The sequence below is a fragment of the Nelusetta ayraudi genome, unplaced genomic scaffold (assembly GCF_046127955.1).
Source record: "Nelusetta ayraudi isolate G7.1 ecotype Tasmania unplaced genomic scaffold, CSIRO-AGI_Nayr_v1 ptg000033l, whole genome shotgun sequence".
Classification (NCBI taxonomy): Eukaryota; Metazoa; Chordata; class Actinopteri; order Tetraodontiformes; family Monacanthidae; genus Nelusetta; species Nelusetta ayraudi.
This window is the reverse complement of record NW_027466083.1, coordinates 5,857,290-5,873,889: the sequence shown is the minus strand read 5'-3', so window position 1 is coordinate 5,873,889 and position 16,600 is coordinate 5,857,290. Positions and strand designations below refer to the sequence as shown.

Below are 16,600 nucleotides of genomic sequence, written 5' to 3'. Positions count from 1 at the left end.
GACATTTGTACCTTCAGCTATTAGACTATTTTTTTTTTGTTGTTTTTGTTTTTAATTAATGTACCATATGTGCAAATATGTGACGAGCATGGACGTCCTCGTTTTCTGACATTTTGTCGCACTTCTGACCTCCTACCTCGTGGCGGCGCACTAGAATTTCCCATGATGATGTACAACTTGAATGGTCGCAACGTTATGACGCACATGGTTCACGTCGTTTACGCTCTTGTCGCACTTCGCTCGTCTATTTTTAATTGTTTTGAGTTTTGAAACTAGATCAAACTGCAGAGAAAAGGGATGGGGCGAGAGTCGAGGTATGTGTGAATTACCCCAAAACTCGTCTTCACTTTTTCTATCAATTTGTTGTGAATATCTCCCGTGTTTCATGAAGTTAACCAGTTGCATTTTCAGTGGCTAGTGCCGTTTAGCATGCTAGGTACAACGATGCTAGATTAAATCACGTCAGCCAGTATTTTATCTTAGAAAGCCTCAAAATTAGAATAAATACGGCTACTCGGTGTAGTTTCATCCCAGTGGTGTATTGGCCAACTATCAGCTAATATATCCCTTTTGTGTTGTTGGTGCTCAGGCACTACAGGAAACGGTCCACGTCTCGAGGACGATCAGGCACCCGATCAAAGAGTCGCTCTCCGGACAAACGGTCCAAAAAAGACGACCGGGACCGGGATCGAAGCAGGAGAGACCGCTCCCGGAGCCGGGACCGCCGCAGGTCCCGGTCTAGAGACAGAAAACGCGCCAGGTATGTGTACTGCGTACCTCCGTCTTTTTATTACACCTGCTGCAGATGAATTTAGGCTGCTTTTGCACTGTAAATTTTTTTTTTTTAAAAATAGGATTTGTTTTTCCCCTTGGGAATGTTCTCACAATAATAATAATAATTTTCATTTTATTTTTTTATTTTTTTATTTTTTTTGAAAAGTACTGAAAATTTTTTTTTTTATATAACATCTATACACGTCTCTCAAAAATGTTAAATAAAACATTTGAAAGAGGTTTTTCTTTGGAGTTTCCTTTTTCACATTTACACATTGGACTTGTGTTGTGCAGGCGCTCCAGGAGCAGAGACAGGAGGAGATCCAGGAGCAGAGAAAGGAGGAGATCTACTAGCAGAACTCGGACTCGGAGATCCAGATCTGGTAGCGCCAGTAAAAGCAGACGAGATGAAAAGTGCGAATTCACATAAAAACTTTGTTTGAACCCTTTGTTCTTGTTAAACAACCTTTACACAAACTTCATCTTCTTAACAGATCGAGGAGTAAAGAGAAAGACAATACTGACATTGTATCCGAGAAAAAAAAGATTAAAGAGGAGAAAGAGGATGAGAAGGTTGAAGATGTAAGTTGTTTTTGTTTGTTTGTTTTTTTTTATTACAAATTGTTTTTTTTGCTAGTGTCATAAATGTGAGAAAAAAAATATATATTCTTTGTCCGCGCAGCAAGACTTTGACCAGAACAAACTGGAGGAGGAGATGAGGAAGAGGAAGGAGCGTGTGGAAAAATGGAGGGAAGAGCAGAGAAAGAAGGCCATTGAAAACATTGGCGAAATCAAGAAGGAGCTGGAGGAGATGAAGCAGGGCAAGAAGTGGAGTCTGGAGGATGATGACGGTGAGGAGGCACTTGGCTCTCTTAGAAACTAACTTAAGTGAACCACAGGCATCTGAGCCAAGTTTTAGCTGGACTCTTTCACATGCTGTGTAATAATGAGGATTGATTCTCATCTAAAAATCTGAACTTCCCAACTCATTTTTAAAAGTGAATTCTTTCAAAGTAAAAAAAAACTTTGAATTGAGAGATTGGCCAGTTAATTAATGGTTCATGATTATTTTTAGACGATGATGAGGACATTTCAGCCCCAATGGAAGGCGATGACGATGAAGATGTGGAAGGCAAGGGGGATGTGCCAGAGAAGGAAATAAAGGAGGAAACAAACGAGGAGGGAGAGATTGAGAAGGAGACTCCCATGGAGCAGCAGGCAGAGGAAGACGACGTGGATCCTCTGGACGCCTACATGGAGGAGGTGAAGCAGGAGGTGAAGAAGTTCAACATGGGAGCCATGAAAGGAAATGATAAGGTGAGTGCTGGAGGTGACTGTGATGAGAATTATACAAATTATTGTACTAATTAAACATAAATCAAGCCATGAAATATACAATAGTGTTAATACAAAACCACTCACTGCAATAAAGTGTCACTTTATTATACATATTTATTATACAACTGTTATTTTGGTTCTTTTTTCATACATTCATCTACATCCTTTATGTTCTAAACTAAACTGCATCAAAAGTAATATTATTAATTTTGATGTTATCAGACCTTCATTTGTCTTGTCCTAGTAACCATTTTTTTCAACGTAAATAAACCCTTTACTTTCTGTCCACAGAAAGGAGCGGTGACTAAAGTGGTGACAGTTGTGAAAACCAAGAAGGGACCCCACACTCACAAGAAAAAGGGCGAGTTAATGGAGAACGACCAGGATGCTATGGAAGTGAGTTACTGTCTCCCAACATCGTGTCATCTTTCCATTAGCTAAACATCTTTGCTGGAGAAATGTACATTCTGTCCTATCAAAATGTTCATCTTGTTAAGTTTGTGTCAACGAATAAAATGCAAATGCTGCTCCAGGTTCACCTTTTGATTTTCCTCAACCCATTTTCTGTGTCCTGCAGTATTCATCAGAAGAGGAGGAGGTGGATCTGCAGACAGCCCTGACGGGCTTCCAGACCAAGCAGAGAAAGGTTCTGGAGCCTGTGGACCACGGCAAGATTCAGTACGAACCGTACCGCAAGAACTTCTACGTGGAGGTGCCTGAGCTGGCCAGGATGTCTCAAGACGGTGAGTAAAAGCTTGACACTAGCTGTCGTTATAAAGTAAAGCAATATATATTATAGGAACTAGGAATACGGGTTTCTTTCAACATATGCCCTGTGTAACTACAGGTCCATACATCAGATTACTGCTCATTAGTGTGTTGTGATCACTTTGTCAGAGCTGACAGTGAGGAATCTTGGAGAGGGCATCTCTATGAAAAGCTTGTTTTTCATAAATCATCAAAAAAAAAAAACTTTGTCCCATAACCAACACTTTATTTTTTTCATGAATCCAGATGTGACTGCATACAGACTGGAATTGGAAGGGATCACGGTGAAAGGAAAGGGCTGCCCCAAGCCCATCAAGACCTGGGTGCAGTGCGGTGTTTCCATGAAGATCCTCAACGCTCTGAAGAAGTGAGTCTGACTGATGATTTGAACGACAGAATAACGGCCACAATGCACAGAAGGAGACCAAAGTGCCGCTCCAGATATTGCACTTATGCTGCAGTTTGAAATATAAACTTTGGCTTTGCTGAGCAACACCATTAAACTTAGGCATGTCATTCATGTTTGGTTGACGTCCTCAGGCACTGCTACGAGAAGCCCACCCCCATCCAGACCCAGGCCATCCCCGCTATCATGTGTGGCAGAGACCTGATCGGCATCGCCAAGACTGGCAGCGGAAAAACCATTGCCTTCCTGCTGCCAATGTTCCGCCACATCATGGACCAGCGCCCCCTGGAGGAGGCTGAAGGGCCAATCTGTAAGGAAAAGATGCACTTGTCATCTGACATATTTGCACAACAACAACCTATTTGTAAATCTAAAAATAGTGTTTTTCTCAAAATATTCTACATCAAATCTTTTGCTAGAAAATAGCAGAAGGCTGGAGACCAGCTCTGTCTCACTACGCTCATCTTCTCCTGTTGCAGCTGTGATCATGACTCCCACCAGAGAGTTGGCTCTGCAGATCACCAAGGAGTGCAAGAAGTTCTCCAAACCGCTGGGACTGCGTGTGGTGTGTGTTTATGGCGGCACTGGTATCAGTGAGCAGGTAAACACAAACGACTGACCAACAGGCACCGTCCAGGGGAGCCCATGAATAGTCATCATTTAAAAAATAAAAAAAATCCTTAAATGTGATTCATAAACTGGAAATGTTTGCACTCATTGTTCCATGGTTGCCTCCAGATTGCTGAGCTGAAGAGAGGAGCCGAGATCATTGTGTGCACACCAGGGAGAATGATTGACATGTTGGGGGCCAACAGCGGTGAGTTCACGCCCGGACCCCGCCCACCACCTCCACCACACTCCTGTGATGCTAATCGGATGTCATGCGTTTGGATGACATCTGTCACAATACCTTGCATGATTTGTAAAATAAGTGCATTAATGAATCAAGTCCAGTTCCACTGACTAAACTGTCGACATTATCTGACCACCTTTGGGCTCAGTCATATCTGCACAAGACAGTGGTGTGTTTCCTGAAGATCAGGGCGAGAGCAGGTAGGTGGACCTGGCGTCTCCGAGGTTCCTCCAACTCAAAGCCAAAGTGGACCAAGATGATGTGCATTGTAACTTTTATTAGAATGTGCAGTTTATCATTATTCAGTCAGTCTAAAATGCTCAGTCAGGTTTTTTTTTTGTTTTTTCGATTTTGTTGCTTTAGTAAATGCACTGACACATTATACAATTTCTAAGTTTATCCATTAATAAATAAGTGCACATCTTATGTCTCACTTATGTTGTGTACAAAACAATGTAAAGAATGCCAGCTAGTCTCTTTAGGGGGAATTTTTCTGTTGCTTCCACACATGCGAGGTAATCTGTAATATGTTTCCCTTCTAGGTGAAAAGGCGTTTGTTCAGATAATGCTTCATGGGGCTTCCTCTCTTGTTTTGTATCTTGAGGCTGTTTTCTGACTTTTTCAGGTCCCTCGTGCCCCTGAGATGGTACGCAAGTCCAGAGTGAACCCCAATAAGAAATCTTTAAAAAGGCATTTTTGAAATATCAGTTTGTTATACGAACTCTGGCCGTAGTCATGATATGTTTGGAAGTTAGTCATTTTAAGTTTTTGTTTTATGTTTAGCTGAAAGAAGTTTCTCTATCTGTTTTTTTTTTGTCTTTTTCTTTCTTTTTATTCTATTTGTTTTTTTCCTTTTGTTTCATCAGTTTTTCAAGATATGAACATGTGTCATCCTCGTGCTCTCCTCTCCCGGTGTGTTTAGGTCGAGTCACCAACCTGCGCAGGGCCACTTACGTGGTGTTGGATGAAGCGGACAGAATGTTTGACATGGGCTTTGAGCCGCAGGTAGGACCCTGTGGAATTTTCTTCACCCATTGTTTTTGTGAAGTGCTGCAACTGTCACTTTTACTTGCAAAGTTGTTTAAATGGTCCTTTTTGGAAGCCAGAATGGCGTGAATAGTGAAAGTGTTGTGGTTTCCCTCCACCAGGTGATGCGTATTGTGGACAACGTGCGACCCGACCGTCAGACTGTCATGTTTTCAGCCACCTTCCCCAGAGCCATGGAGGCGCTGGCTCGCCGGATCCTGGCGAAGCCCCTCGAGGTCCAGGTGGGAGGTCGCAGTGTCGTCTGCTCCGACGTGGAACAGCACGTGGTAAGTTATCGACTTGTCATATCTGTGTTTTTGTATCTCTGATGGGGTTTGTTTTGTTTTGAGTTAAACCTATCCTGCAGCATTAAAAGCAAATCACAATTCAAAAATTTTTAGTGATTTCTTCCTACAATCTAACTTGTGCACAAACTAAAAGCAGTCAATTCATTTGCAAATTCATGCTGGTAACCCAATCTGACTATTCCTCCACAATTCCTGCTGTGTAGTTGGTGATCGATGAGGACAAGAAGTTCCTGAAGCTGCTGGAGCTGCTGGGTCACTACCAGGAGACGGGCTCAGTCATCATCTTTGTGGACAAGCAGGAGCACGCAGACGCCCTCCTCAAAGACCTGATGAAGGCCTCCTACCCCTGCATGTCTCTGCACGGAGGTCAGGCCAGTCTTTTATATTGGATACATACTAATTCTCTTCCAGTTAGCTCACCACGCCTAACAAATGCTTTCTCATCAACATTTTATTTTCTGGTTGCCCCCTCAGGAATCGACCAGTACGACAGAGACAGCATCATCAACGATTTCAAGAACGGTGCGTGTCGCCTGATGGTGGCCACCTCGGTGGCAGCGAGAGGCCTGGACGTCAAACAGCTGATCCTGGTCATCAACTACAGCTGCCCGAACCACTACGAGGACTACATCCACAGGGCCGGACGAACTGGCCGAGCAGGCAACAAGGTCAGCTGCTTAAACCGAGACTGAATCGCAATCCCAAATGTGCCTCTTTTATCCGTTACATGCAAATTCTTATCCCCTTGGTTTCTGATCTGCCCTCCAGGGTTATGCCTACACCTTCATCACAGAAGAGCAGGTCCGTTATGCTGGTGACATCATCAAAGCCCTGGAGCTTTCTGGCTCTCCAGTTCCACCTGAACTGGAGCAACTTTGGGCCTCGTTTAAAGATCAGCAGAAAGCGGTAAGCGGAGAGAATTGAGTCTGCTTCAAAACATTTAAAGGTGGCATTTGTCAGCAATTTGAATTTGTTTGAATTCAACAACAAACTTGAATTTTGAAATTCTAAATCAATCTTTGCAAAATATAGAAACTGTCTCTTTAAAAATATGCATTTTAATTGTCTATTAAAATTAACTGTGTTTTTGCCTTTATTCTGAAGGAGGGTAAATCCATTAAAAGCAGCAGCGGTTTCTCTGGAAAAGGCTTCAAGTTTGATGAAACGGAACATGCACTGGCCAACGAGAGGAAGAAGTTGCAGAAAGCTGCTCTCGGGCTGCAGGACTCTGATGATGAGGACGGAGCACTTGATGTGAGTTTACATTATAAAGCTGCGCTGGTTAAAATTTATCCTAGATTTAGTCAGATTGACATCTAAATGCTCTAATTTGGTAGTTGTGTTTGCTTTTTGACCTTTTAGTATTTTTGCATATTCGTAAATGTGGTCCAGCGCCCTCACATCTGATCCATGTGTCCTTCTCAGATTGAGGAGCAAATTGAGAGCATGTTCAATTCTAAGAAGAGGGTGAAGGATCTGTCAGCACCCGGGTCATCCTCCGGTTCCTCAGGAGCAGCCACCTCCACAGCCACAGTCGCCGGCGGACTGCCGGGATTCGGACCGACGTCGGCTGGAAACATTCAGAAACTGGAGATGGCCAAGAGGCTGGCGCTCAAGATCAACGCTCAGAAGAATCTGGGGGCTGAAGCACAGGTGTGTTAACTTAAACCACAAGAGGAGGTTTTCATTGATAAAGCTGTGTGTGTAGCTTTTTAATCTTAAATATTAGAGTTTGAATATCATATTTACAATTCTATAGTTCCATATTGACCCAGCTTTGTGACCCATGAATAAATGAACGTTAAAAAATGAAGTAAAAGACAAAAAAAACTTTCAGTCTTACTTAAAATCATCACAAACTACATTAGAAATGATGAACCATAAAGTGAAATATTCAAAAAAATTCCTGTCAATTTTCTAAAATGTTTGTGCTGCCACTTCTTTTGGAATACAATCATTTCTATTTATTTTGCATTTGCAGGACGTGATGCAGCAGGCCACCAACGCCATCCTTCGTGGCGGCACCATCATGACCCCCTCAGTGTCGGCCAAGACCATAGCGGAGCAGCTGGCGGAGAAGATCAACGCCAAGCTGAACTACACGCCCGTGGAGAAGCTGGAGGAGGAGCGGCAGGCGGCTGAACAGGCCGAGACGGTCAAGCGATACGAGGAGGAGCTGGAGATCAATGACTTTCCTCAGGTACACAGCACGCGGCGCACAAGCACGCAGACTTCTTCAACAGAATCCTGTCTTAATTTTATTTTTATTAGTTTGGACAATTGAATATTCTAAATTGTCCATAGGTGTGCATGTGAGTGTGAATGGTTGTTTGTTTCTATGTGGCCCTGCGATGAACTGGCGACTTGTCCCGGGTGTCACCCTGCCTTCGCCCCAATAAGCGGGTATAGAAGATGGATGGATGGATGGATAGTTTGGACAGACCTCCCTGCAAGGCACTGCTGCATGTTGCCTTTGCATAATGACAATCTCAAACCATAACTACTGAAAAATAAGACTGGAGTCTGAATAATTCAGAATTCTACTTCTTGTGGAGAATGCAGTTGACCAGAAACGGCCTTCTCAGTCACCTTGTTCTGTAGAGCATGGCCATTTAGACTGCCTGAATGACTGTAGACTGTGTAATATACTTATGTTTCAATACATCCGTTTTTCTTTTTCTTTAATTGCAGTAAATGTTTGTCATTCCTCTCTTTTCTTGAACTGGAAATAATCCTTGCTCCTCATTTCATGTCTTTTCTCCTCAGACTGCCAGGTGGAAGGTGACGTCTAAAGAAGCCCTGCAGAGGATTGGCGAATACTCTGAGGCTGCTATCACCATCAGAGGAACGTACTTCCCTCCAGGCAAAGAGCCAAAGGAAGGAGAGCGCAAGATCTATCTGGCTATCGAAAGTATGTGTCAACAAAGTTAGTTTATTGATTAAAAGTGAAAGAAAACTTCTTCTTCTTTTTTTTTTTTTTAGCTTCCACTGGCCTCCTTCTTCACTTTCTGTGTTTATAGCAGTGTTGTTTTTGTCTTGTAGGTGCTAACGAACTGGCAGTGCAGAAAGCTAAAACTGAGATCACACGTCTAATTAAAGAAGAGCTCATCAGACTAGTAAGTATCTTCTTTGAAGAAATAAGTTCTACATATTGACGCTATAGCAATGTCCTATTCGCAGGAAACCTAAAATTGTGCTGCACTGCTCTTAAATAAAAATGTAAATACTTATTGTCACTCTTTCTCTCCTTTCTAGCAAAACTCCTACCAGCCAACCAGCAAAGGCCGGTACAAAGTGTTGTAGAGGACGTTGCAAGCCTGTCTGGGGGAATTACATCTGTCACTGGGCTCCTGTCATCTGTCCAGTTTCATCAAACTGGTTGAAAAATATTTTGTCCCCTTTTTAAAAAAAAAAGAAATCAGGTCTCCTTCGGCACCCCATGTATGTTTTTCTTTTGTGTTTCCTTCAAGTTGGAAACTCAACATGTATAAAAATGTGTAAATGTGTCTCATCAAACGTTCGATTCAGTTTTGTGACACATAAGGAGGAGAATATCTTTAATGTTATTTTAGGCCATCTTTTCTCCTCATCTTGTGTTTTTTCATGTTAATGTACGAACAGGGACCTCAGATGAAAGCTGTTTTTACTATTTTGTTTTTTTTCTTTCCACACAATAAAACAATGTGTTGCTAAGGAAACAAGCTTGGTGTGTCTGGCCGTTCCTGCGAACAAATCTGGTGGATACCATGCACCCTTGCTGCCTCTTTCAATTATTCAATATGCTTTCATTTGTATATTATTCATCACCAGTGTGGCTGCAGCTCGTTGCTGGGCACAGAAAGCATACTGTGGTTTCATCCCAGTGCTGCAGAATCGACCACTGAAACACGTTTGGTGCTTCTCTGGCTGGATGCAGATAAACCGGCTGTGGATTTTTAATGTACGGGAAGATAAAGGGCTTCAAGAGGAGACATAAGGGAGGGTGGAGGGGTGTTTTTTAAAAAAGGGGGTAAAAAAGCACTTTACATCCTCGGTGTGGTGCACTGCGCATGCTCAGACTGCCCTCCCGTCGTATTAATTTTTAATGGAAAATGGCTGCGTTTCTTATCCAAACCGCTGGAGCTGCGAGATAGAAAGAGGAGGGAGTGGGGAAAAAAGGGGGTGAAAGACTTCACGTCGCGTTTTTTTAACCAGCAAACAGCTAACGGAGAGACGGATACGGCTATTGAATGTTAGCTAGCTAACGTCCTGCGTCGCGAAAAGGGGGAAAACATCGGGAAGAATGGATCGACTCGAGCTGTGAAGAGATGAAAGATCATTTTTCGGCTTAACCCTTTCTCCTCCGACATCTGCGAACAATCGATGTACAGTAAGCGTCAGCGCTAATGATGACACGTTCAATTGTTTAGTCATACTTGGTACTTTTATCATTATAAAAAAAAAAAAAAAAAAAATCCTCCCACAGGCTACCTGTCCACCTATTTCCGGTGGGATTCCCCCCCCCCCCCCCTCTGCCCTACACCGACATTAAAAGCCGCCGTTCCTACCGGACCGTTATTTGGGCTATTAAGCTAAATTTCGTCCTATGGTGAATAGAGTGGCGGAAAGCGTCTGTACTGTTTGTTGCGTGTGCGTGCGCGTGGTTGTGTGTAGAGTCAGAAACGTGCGAATTATGCACAAGGCTTTATGAATGAGTCGTTACTACACGGCGTGTAGACAAACAGCTGCATGTGAAAGTGACGTCCACTCTGTCCTCCGCAGGACACAGCGGCACTTAGTCCTCCTGCCGCTCCTGTTGTAAATGTGTGCAAAAAAAACAAAACAAAACAAAAAACTGGACAGAAGAAAGATGTACTTCTTTTAGTCGTACTTGGTGCTCTTGTCATACTAATAAGAGTTTGTGGGTTTTTTTGCCCCTTTAAATTCCCTTTGCTCTAAGAGGTCAAAGGTCAGGGTCAGCAGCTCATTATGCCTGTTTTTTTTTCTTTGTTTTACTTGTCTCTGAACTCACTGCAGCTAAATTGCTTCTATTTTACTCCTTTAGATGTGTTTGCTGCATACACAGTTCAATCAGTTCAATTCACATGCTGTACTGTAATTTTGAAGTAGTCTCACTTTATTCCTGATTTAGCCTTACGCATAAATTCTTTGGTTCTAACTGCAAATGTTTTTTTTTTTTTCTTGCAACACCTGTGGTCATCGAGGTAACCCAGTGCCCACTCGTCCCCAGCAGAAGATGATGCGCCAGGTGACCAGCAGCGACTTCTGCATGAACAGCCGGCCGTCGTGCCTGGCGGAGGACGGCCACCATCCCGCCTCCCACTTTGAACTGTGCACCTCCCAGCCCAATAAGTTCTACCCTCCTCCCCCGCCCTCCCTCCAGATGACACTGCCTCCCATGGTGCTGCCCACCCAGAGCCACAAGGCCATGGTGTGCCACAGACAGGATGTGCTTGGCAGTGACCCCCGCGCCCCAGGAAAGCTACCCGCCGTTAAGGGCGCCGACCAGGCCCCCGAGGAGGGCAAGAAGAAGGGTAAGGGTGCCGGCAAGACAGGCCGACGTGGGAGGCCACTAGGAACCACCAAGCTGGCCGGATACAGAACCAGCACCGGGAGACCTCTCGGCACCACTCGAGCCGCCGGCTTCAAGACGAGTCCCGGAAGGCCGCTGGGTACGACCAGAGCGGCGGGGTACAAGGTCAGTCCTGGGAGGCCCCCAGGCAGCATCAAGGGAATGTCCCGCCAAAACAAACTGCCTTACAACAGCCCCTGCAGCGGGGCGGCGTTCCCCTACCCGCTGCCGCACAAGGATATTCTCTGTGAACCTTCCTGCAAAGACAAGACTACCACTGAGTAACCGCCGCGTTCGTTTTCACCGACCCTCCGTTGGGAAATGTACGTGTACAGGTTTCCTTGACGAGCCTCGGGGTGATTGTAAGCTTTCCAGGCGGCTCCGGGACCTTTTATAGCGTTTCTGTTGTTGTTGTTGTCGTCGGTGTGCCTGCCACCTGAAGACTGTGCTGGACATCTGCGGTGTGCAGAAGCCTTCACTGCCCAGGACTGAAGAAAACTGACACTGGGGACTCTTTCAGTGAAGGAGCTCTTATCTCAACACGTTTAGTTCTTTGTGTGTTGTATGTAGCATTTTTATCCTTAACGAATGATCCAAATGCTCATTCATTTTAAAATGTTTTTATCACACTAAACAGCCGAGGTGTCAGACAAACGTGCAAAATACTGTTTCACAGTATTACACATGAACAGATGAGGATTTTTTTGGTAATCACACTACCGTTTTAATATAGTATTTGCCTGTGTTGTTGGATATATGCACTCTTGGAGCAAAAGAAAGGAAGAGGAGGAAAAAGGACAAGTAGCAGCATTGTTGTCACCATGGGAAGCCTGAAGTGTTGCTCCTGTATTTAAAAAGCAAAGTGTGATATGTAGCACCTTTTAATGTCTCTTGTTTTGTTTCCCAAAAAGACATGAATCTGGATTCAGTTTTTCATTTTTGAGTGTCTGCTTTGAAAAAGATCCAAAAATAACATTTAAGGGACCAGGGGGGTCAAGTGCCTTGCTGAGTGGCACTTCAAAAACACAAGCATAGGAAATCCTAAAACTGAATTTAAAAAAAATCCTGAATTCCAGAGAACTTCAACCTTTTTCTCTTTGCATGAGGATTTAACACTAAAAACCTTGATTCCTGCTACTTCTGTCTCACCTTTCACCCTATAAATGTCACAGTGTTTTGTCCGTATATTAATGCACGTAAACGTCAGCAACTCTTTCCCTGCAGGTTAAAGATTGTTGTGAAAGGTCAAAGTCATCCTAGAAAATTGAAGCGGCTGGAAATTTGCTTGTCTTTTAGTCTGCTAAAGTGAGCTAGCAGTGCAGGTGTGTTTGCTCTGGGGTCTCCTCCAAAAATTGTCCATTGTTTTATTTTGTAGGGTAGATGCGTTTAAGGAGACTTATCAACTTGTAACAAACATTTTTCGATTATTGCGACTTTATATGGTTTGTGATTTCCAAGCTATAAGATACACTTGTTTTTTTCTTTGTTTTTGATAGAGTGGAGGACATTTGGCACCATTACATTCCCATCTTTGATGAATGATGAAATTGTCACTTCCATCATGATCATTGCCTGAAATAATTCACACGGTTCGGCCGGAAGTTACAGCTTAGTGGTCACATTTTGCGGTTGTAAAGTCACATGTTGGTGTTTTTTTGCTTCTTAAATTTGTGGTTCAAGTTATGAATATTTCACATGATGGGATTTAAAGCAGAAATCATTTGCGGAAATAATCTGTTGCAGAATTGATCCATCTCTTTTCTTCAATATTTATCCTTGTTGAACTGTTACCTCGATGATCCCATCTAGTAAGATACGATTTTTGAGTTACAAACAAAAAAGTGGAATCATTTCCCTGTTGCGCGTACACTTGCAGTTTCTTCACTGAATTTTTTTTGTGATAAAAAATACAATTGAAAATATTTGCTGCAATAATAAGTCAAATGTATTGTACTGTGAAAAACTTTGATACTAATGCTTTTTATTGCCATCATTTTTTTTATACCACCCTTATTTGGTTGTGTTGAGTGTGGACATAAGGATCATGACATGTCTCACACAAACATTCGTTTTAGTCTCCTCTTACCAAAGAATCTGATGTTAACTGACCAATGGTTTGTGAATTTCTGGCCATCAAAAATTATTAATTGTTAGCTCTTGATGTGATCGGTATAGGTTATTAAAATAGGTTCACCTAATCCTAATCCATCAAACGCTGTCATCAATGTTTCTGTCATCTTCATTTTATCTTAAGTTTTTAAGTTGAATCAGCACTGACACAAGGAACAGGAAAAGAAAGCTTGAAAATATTTTTTTTCTCCTACGTAGGTGTTTTTTGTGTGTGTTTCTAAATTCACATGTTCTGTATAGATGACGATTCACACAATTATTACCTCTTGTTCTGAGTGTACCAGAGAAGACAGGTGGCCCAGTTGTTCCTGAGGTTTGACGGGCAAAACTTGTAAATCTTTCTATGTTTCTGTTTTTTTTCCTGCATGGTTGTAATGGAATGTTAAAAAAGTTGTGTAATAAATCTGAAAGTGACTTCTGCTCTGTTGCTTTCTGGACATATTCTTTGTTGCATCATGTGACGTTTTAACTTAAAATTGCTCTTGCAGCTTGTTAAAATATTATTTTACTTATAATTTTGGCAATGTTTTAAAGATTCTATACATGTATATAAGTGCTCCAACATTGTTTGAATGAATTTACTAGTATGAATTACTTAGTATTAGTTATTATTTTAAATTATTAGTATTGCTTCACTAGTATCAGCAGTAAGTATTGCGTTCAGAAAAACTAACAACACTTGTGAACAAAATTCCAATTTAGAAGAACACTCTTTGAATTTTACTTTGTAGACAGTATGCAACAAACTCAGATCATGAATAAATTAATTTCCAATTCAAAATCTAACTATATATATATTTATTTATTTTTTTGCCCCGACGCAAATAAAGTACTGTTCTGCTTGACGGAACTGAAACCTGAAACGTAACCTATATCGACCACACGCCGGAAGTAAGTCCGGTGTAACATTTATTTTCTTCCGCCGCGGCGTCAAATATTTCTCTCATCCTAACGTCTCTGCTTTGCATTTTAAGATGACAAGAAGGCAATTATAGAGGGAAACAATGACGGGGGTTTTAGACAAACTCTACACGCCGTGCGTGTTAGCATTTATTTTGTGTTATTGTGGCGTGTTGACGGTTTCGTCTGCGTTGGCCCAAGGTAAGCAAGGGACTCAATGTAGCACTCATGCTAGCCCAAACACTGGCGCAAGACTGCGGATATTCACGGACAAAAAACAGCACACTGGCACTCAACTAATCAAAACACGAACCGTTCGGTTTGGTGATGTATTCCACTAAGAGTTGTCTTAATGCTGTGTTGTACATGTAAATGACTCACTGACGCCATCGATTCAGTAGTAATCTTCCAGCCTTTGTCTTCGATGAGCCTAATGCATAATATCTGGATCATTGTGCTTTGTAATGTAAGACTTTTGGTATTTTATTTTATTTCATTTATTCATTTTAGAGAACGCCGACTCAATTGGGCTAATGCTCTCCGAGAATGCGGCGCCCAAATCGGAGAACAGTCCCAAGTTCGTGGAGTCTGAGGACCTCGACTCGCTGTCGAAGAGACAATTCAAGACGGCGGAGATCGCAGATGCGCTGATGGGCTCTGAAGCCCTCATTGACCCTGCTGAAATAGAGTCCCTCATTCCCAAAAACGCAAAGGATTCCCAGGCAGGCTTCCTTCCACCTTGTGATGAGAACAGTGCCCAGTGTGGTCCACTTCTTCATGTTGTTGCAGGAGCATCACTGGAAGAGGAAGAGGAGGTGGAGGGCACTGAGTTAACGCAGCAGGTTGGCATTTAGTGACACTGTCACAGAGAGGCCTCATGGGCGAATTACAATTCAAATACTCTGTGCTTCAGAACAGTTTTGTGGTAATAGAAATGTCGGAGATGAACTCTTAATTCTAATCAGGCTCTTTGCTTCTAGATGACTATTGATATAGTGAATGCTGAACTGTCGTCATCTGAAGAGCAGAATGCCACAGAAAGCGCCAAGACGTACAAGGTGAACTGTGACAAGAGGAACATCACAGAAATGGACAACATTGCAGTGCAGGTCCTCAATTCTTCTCAGGTAATTCTGTTCAATCCTAACTCAAACTGTAGGACATTTACAAAAACCCCCCCCCAAAAAAACAGAACTTTTATTTCAGCAGCTGACTCTGCTTAAAGACATCCTACATACAGATGAATGCCTTTCAATTCCAGGAAGATGATCCTGTAGTTTATATTTGTTTGTCATTTCACTCAGGACTTGATGGAGTTCCTGAATGCCAACAGCACTGAGTGCTCTGTCGTGCTGTTTTTCACCGCCTGGTGTCAGTTTTCAGCCAGGTTGGCACCTCACTTTAATGCTCTGCCTCGCACCTTTCCCGGCATGCACTTCCTGGCTTTGGATGCATCACAGCACAGCAGGTAAATGGCCATTTTTTTCTTTTCTGGATATAATGTGTTCATCTCCGACTTTTATCTCTGAGTTTTTGTTGGTTGCAGTGCTAATCTTATTAAGGTCAAAAGTTAAAATCAACAGTCTTGTCCGTAAGTCCATCTTTTCTCCTAACAGTCTCTCTACAAGATTTGGGACTGTGGCAGTGCCCAACATCCTGCTGTTCCAGGGGGCCAAACCTGTCGCTCGCTTCAACCATACAGACAGAACACTGGAGATGCTATCCTCCTTCATTATAAACCAGACAGGTAGAGTACAGGACTGCGACATGAGTTTGGGTCAACGCTGTCCAGCTTTTTCAGCACGAGTACAGCCAAGGACAATCAGATAAATAAATATGCCAACAAGGGTACCTTATGTTTGGATATTTTGAATTTGATTGTTTAAAGTCCACTGTAAACTACAGTGCTCTTGTTAAATAGTTTAAAATGAAGGCAGTGCATAATTTAAACTGTAAAGAAGTTGCACGTCCATGTGGAAGAATAAAAGGTATATTCTCAAACCATTTGTTATGTTTTTCTTTGTGTGTTTCTTTGTCTGTGGAACTGTTGCAGGTTTTGATGCTGCCCCTGACAGGAGAGTAATGGGTGCAGACCACCTCGGCCCCCTCCCCAGTGTCCCTGTGAGGTCCATCGACTGGCTGCTGGTCTTCTCGGTGTTATTCATCGTAGGCTTCACTATCTACGCTATTCTGCGAACAGACAGCATCCGCTGGCTTGTCCCTGGACAGGAGCATGAGCATCAGGAATGAAAATACTTACGAACAGGCTCTCTGATGCACTGGATGTAAATTAGTTGTTAAATTATGAAGCTACTTTTCTGAAGTTGAGATGCTAATTTTTCCTGATCTTTCCAAAAGTGTGAGCAAGAATTGAGTGATGATTGTAAATAAAATGTTTTAATATAATGAAATGTGTGTGTTTAAGTATTCTTGGTCACGTGGAAGATATCAGAGGAGCAGACTTTTGTCTTATTTGGTATTTTACCTTTAGACATTAAAGTAGTGTTCAAAGTACAAAGCAGTGG

The 16,600-nt window shown here is 42.6% G+C and overlaps 3 protein-coding genes across 3 annotated transcripts; all 3 read left to right on the top strand.

Moving 5' to 3' along the window:
* Window positions 1-165: 165 nt before the first annotated feature.
* ddx46 (DEAD (Asp-Glu-Ala-Asp) box polypeptide 46) lies at window positions 166-9,174 on the top strand. Its single transcript, XM_076031892.1, has 23 exons — window positions 166-314; window positions 590-760; window positions 1,069-1,188; window positions 1,269-1,356; window positions 1,457-1,625; window positions 1,850-2,091; window positions 2,404-2,508; window positions 2,690-2,855; window positions 3,127-3,247; window positions 3,421-3,596; window positions 3,766-3,887; window positions 4,025-4,103; window positions 5,062-5,144; window positions 5,288-5,452; window positions 5,677-5,839; window positions 5,948-6,141; window positions 6,242-6,379; window positions 6,578-6,727; window positions 6,899-7,126; window positions 7,455-7,673; window positions 8,240-8,384; window positions 8,516-8,589; window positions 8,729-9,174. Exons 1-23 carry the CDS (start codon window positions 298-300, stop codon window positions 8,774-8,776), a joined length of 3,183 nt encoding a protein of 1,060 aa, XP_075888007.1. The 5' UTR covers window positions 166-297; the 3' UTR covers window positions 8,777-9,174.
* A 153-nt stretch (window positions 9,175-9,327) lies between these two features.
* cunh5orf24 (chromosome unknown C5orf24 homolog) lies at window positions 9,328-13,595 on the top strand. Its single transcript, XM_076031893.1, has 2 exons — window positions 9,328-9,842; window positions 10,678-13,595. Exons 1-2 carry the CDS (start codon window positions 9,836-9,838, stop codon window positions 11,328-11,330), a joined length of 660 nt encoding a protein of 219 aa, XP_075888008.1. The 5' UTR covers window positions 9,328-9,835; the 3' UTR covers window positions 11,331-13,595.
* A 465-nt stretch (window positions 13,596-14,060) lies between these two features.
* On the top strand, window positions 14,061-16,486 carry txndc15 (thioredoxin domain containing 15). Its single transcript, XM_076031891.1, has 6 exons — window positions 14,061-14,276; window positions 14,586-14,917; window positions 15,056-15,202; window positions 15,380-15,543; window positions 15,692-15,822; window positions 16,129-16,486. The coding sequence occupies exons 1-6, from the start codon at window positions 14,180-14,182 to the stop codon at window positions 16,323-16,325; spliced, it is 1,068 nt and encodes a 355-aa protein (XP_075888006.1). The 5' UTR covers window positions 14,061-14,179; the 3' UTR covers window positions 16,326-16,486.
* The last annotated feature ends 114 nt before the right edge of the window (window positions 16,487-16,600 follow it).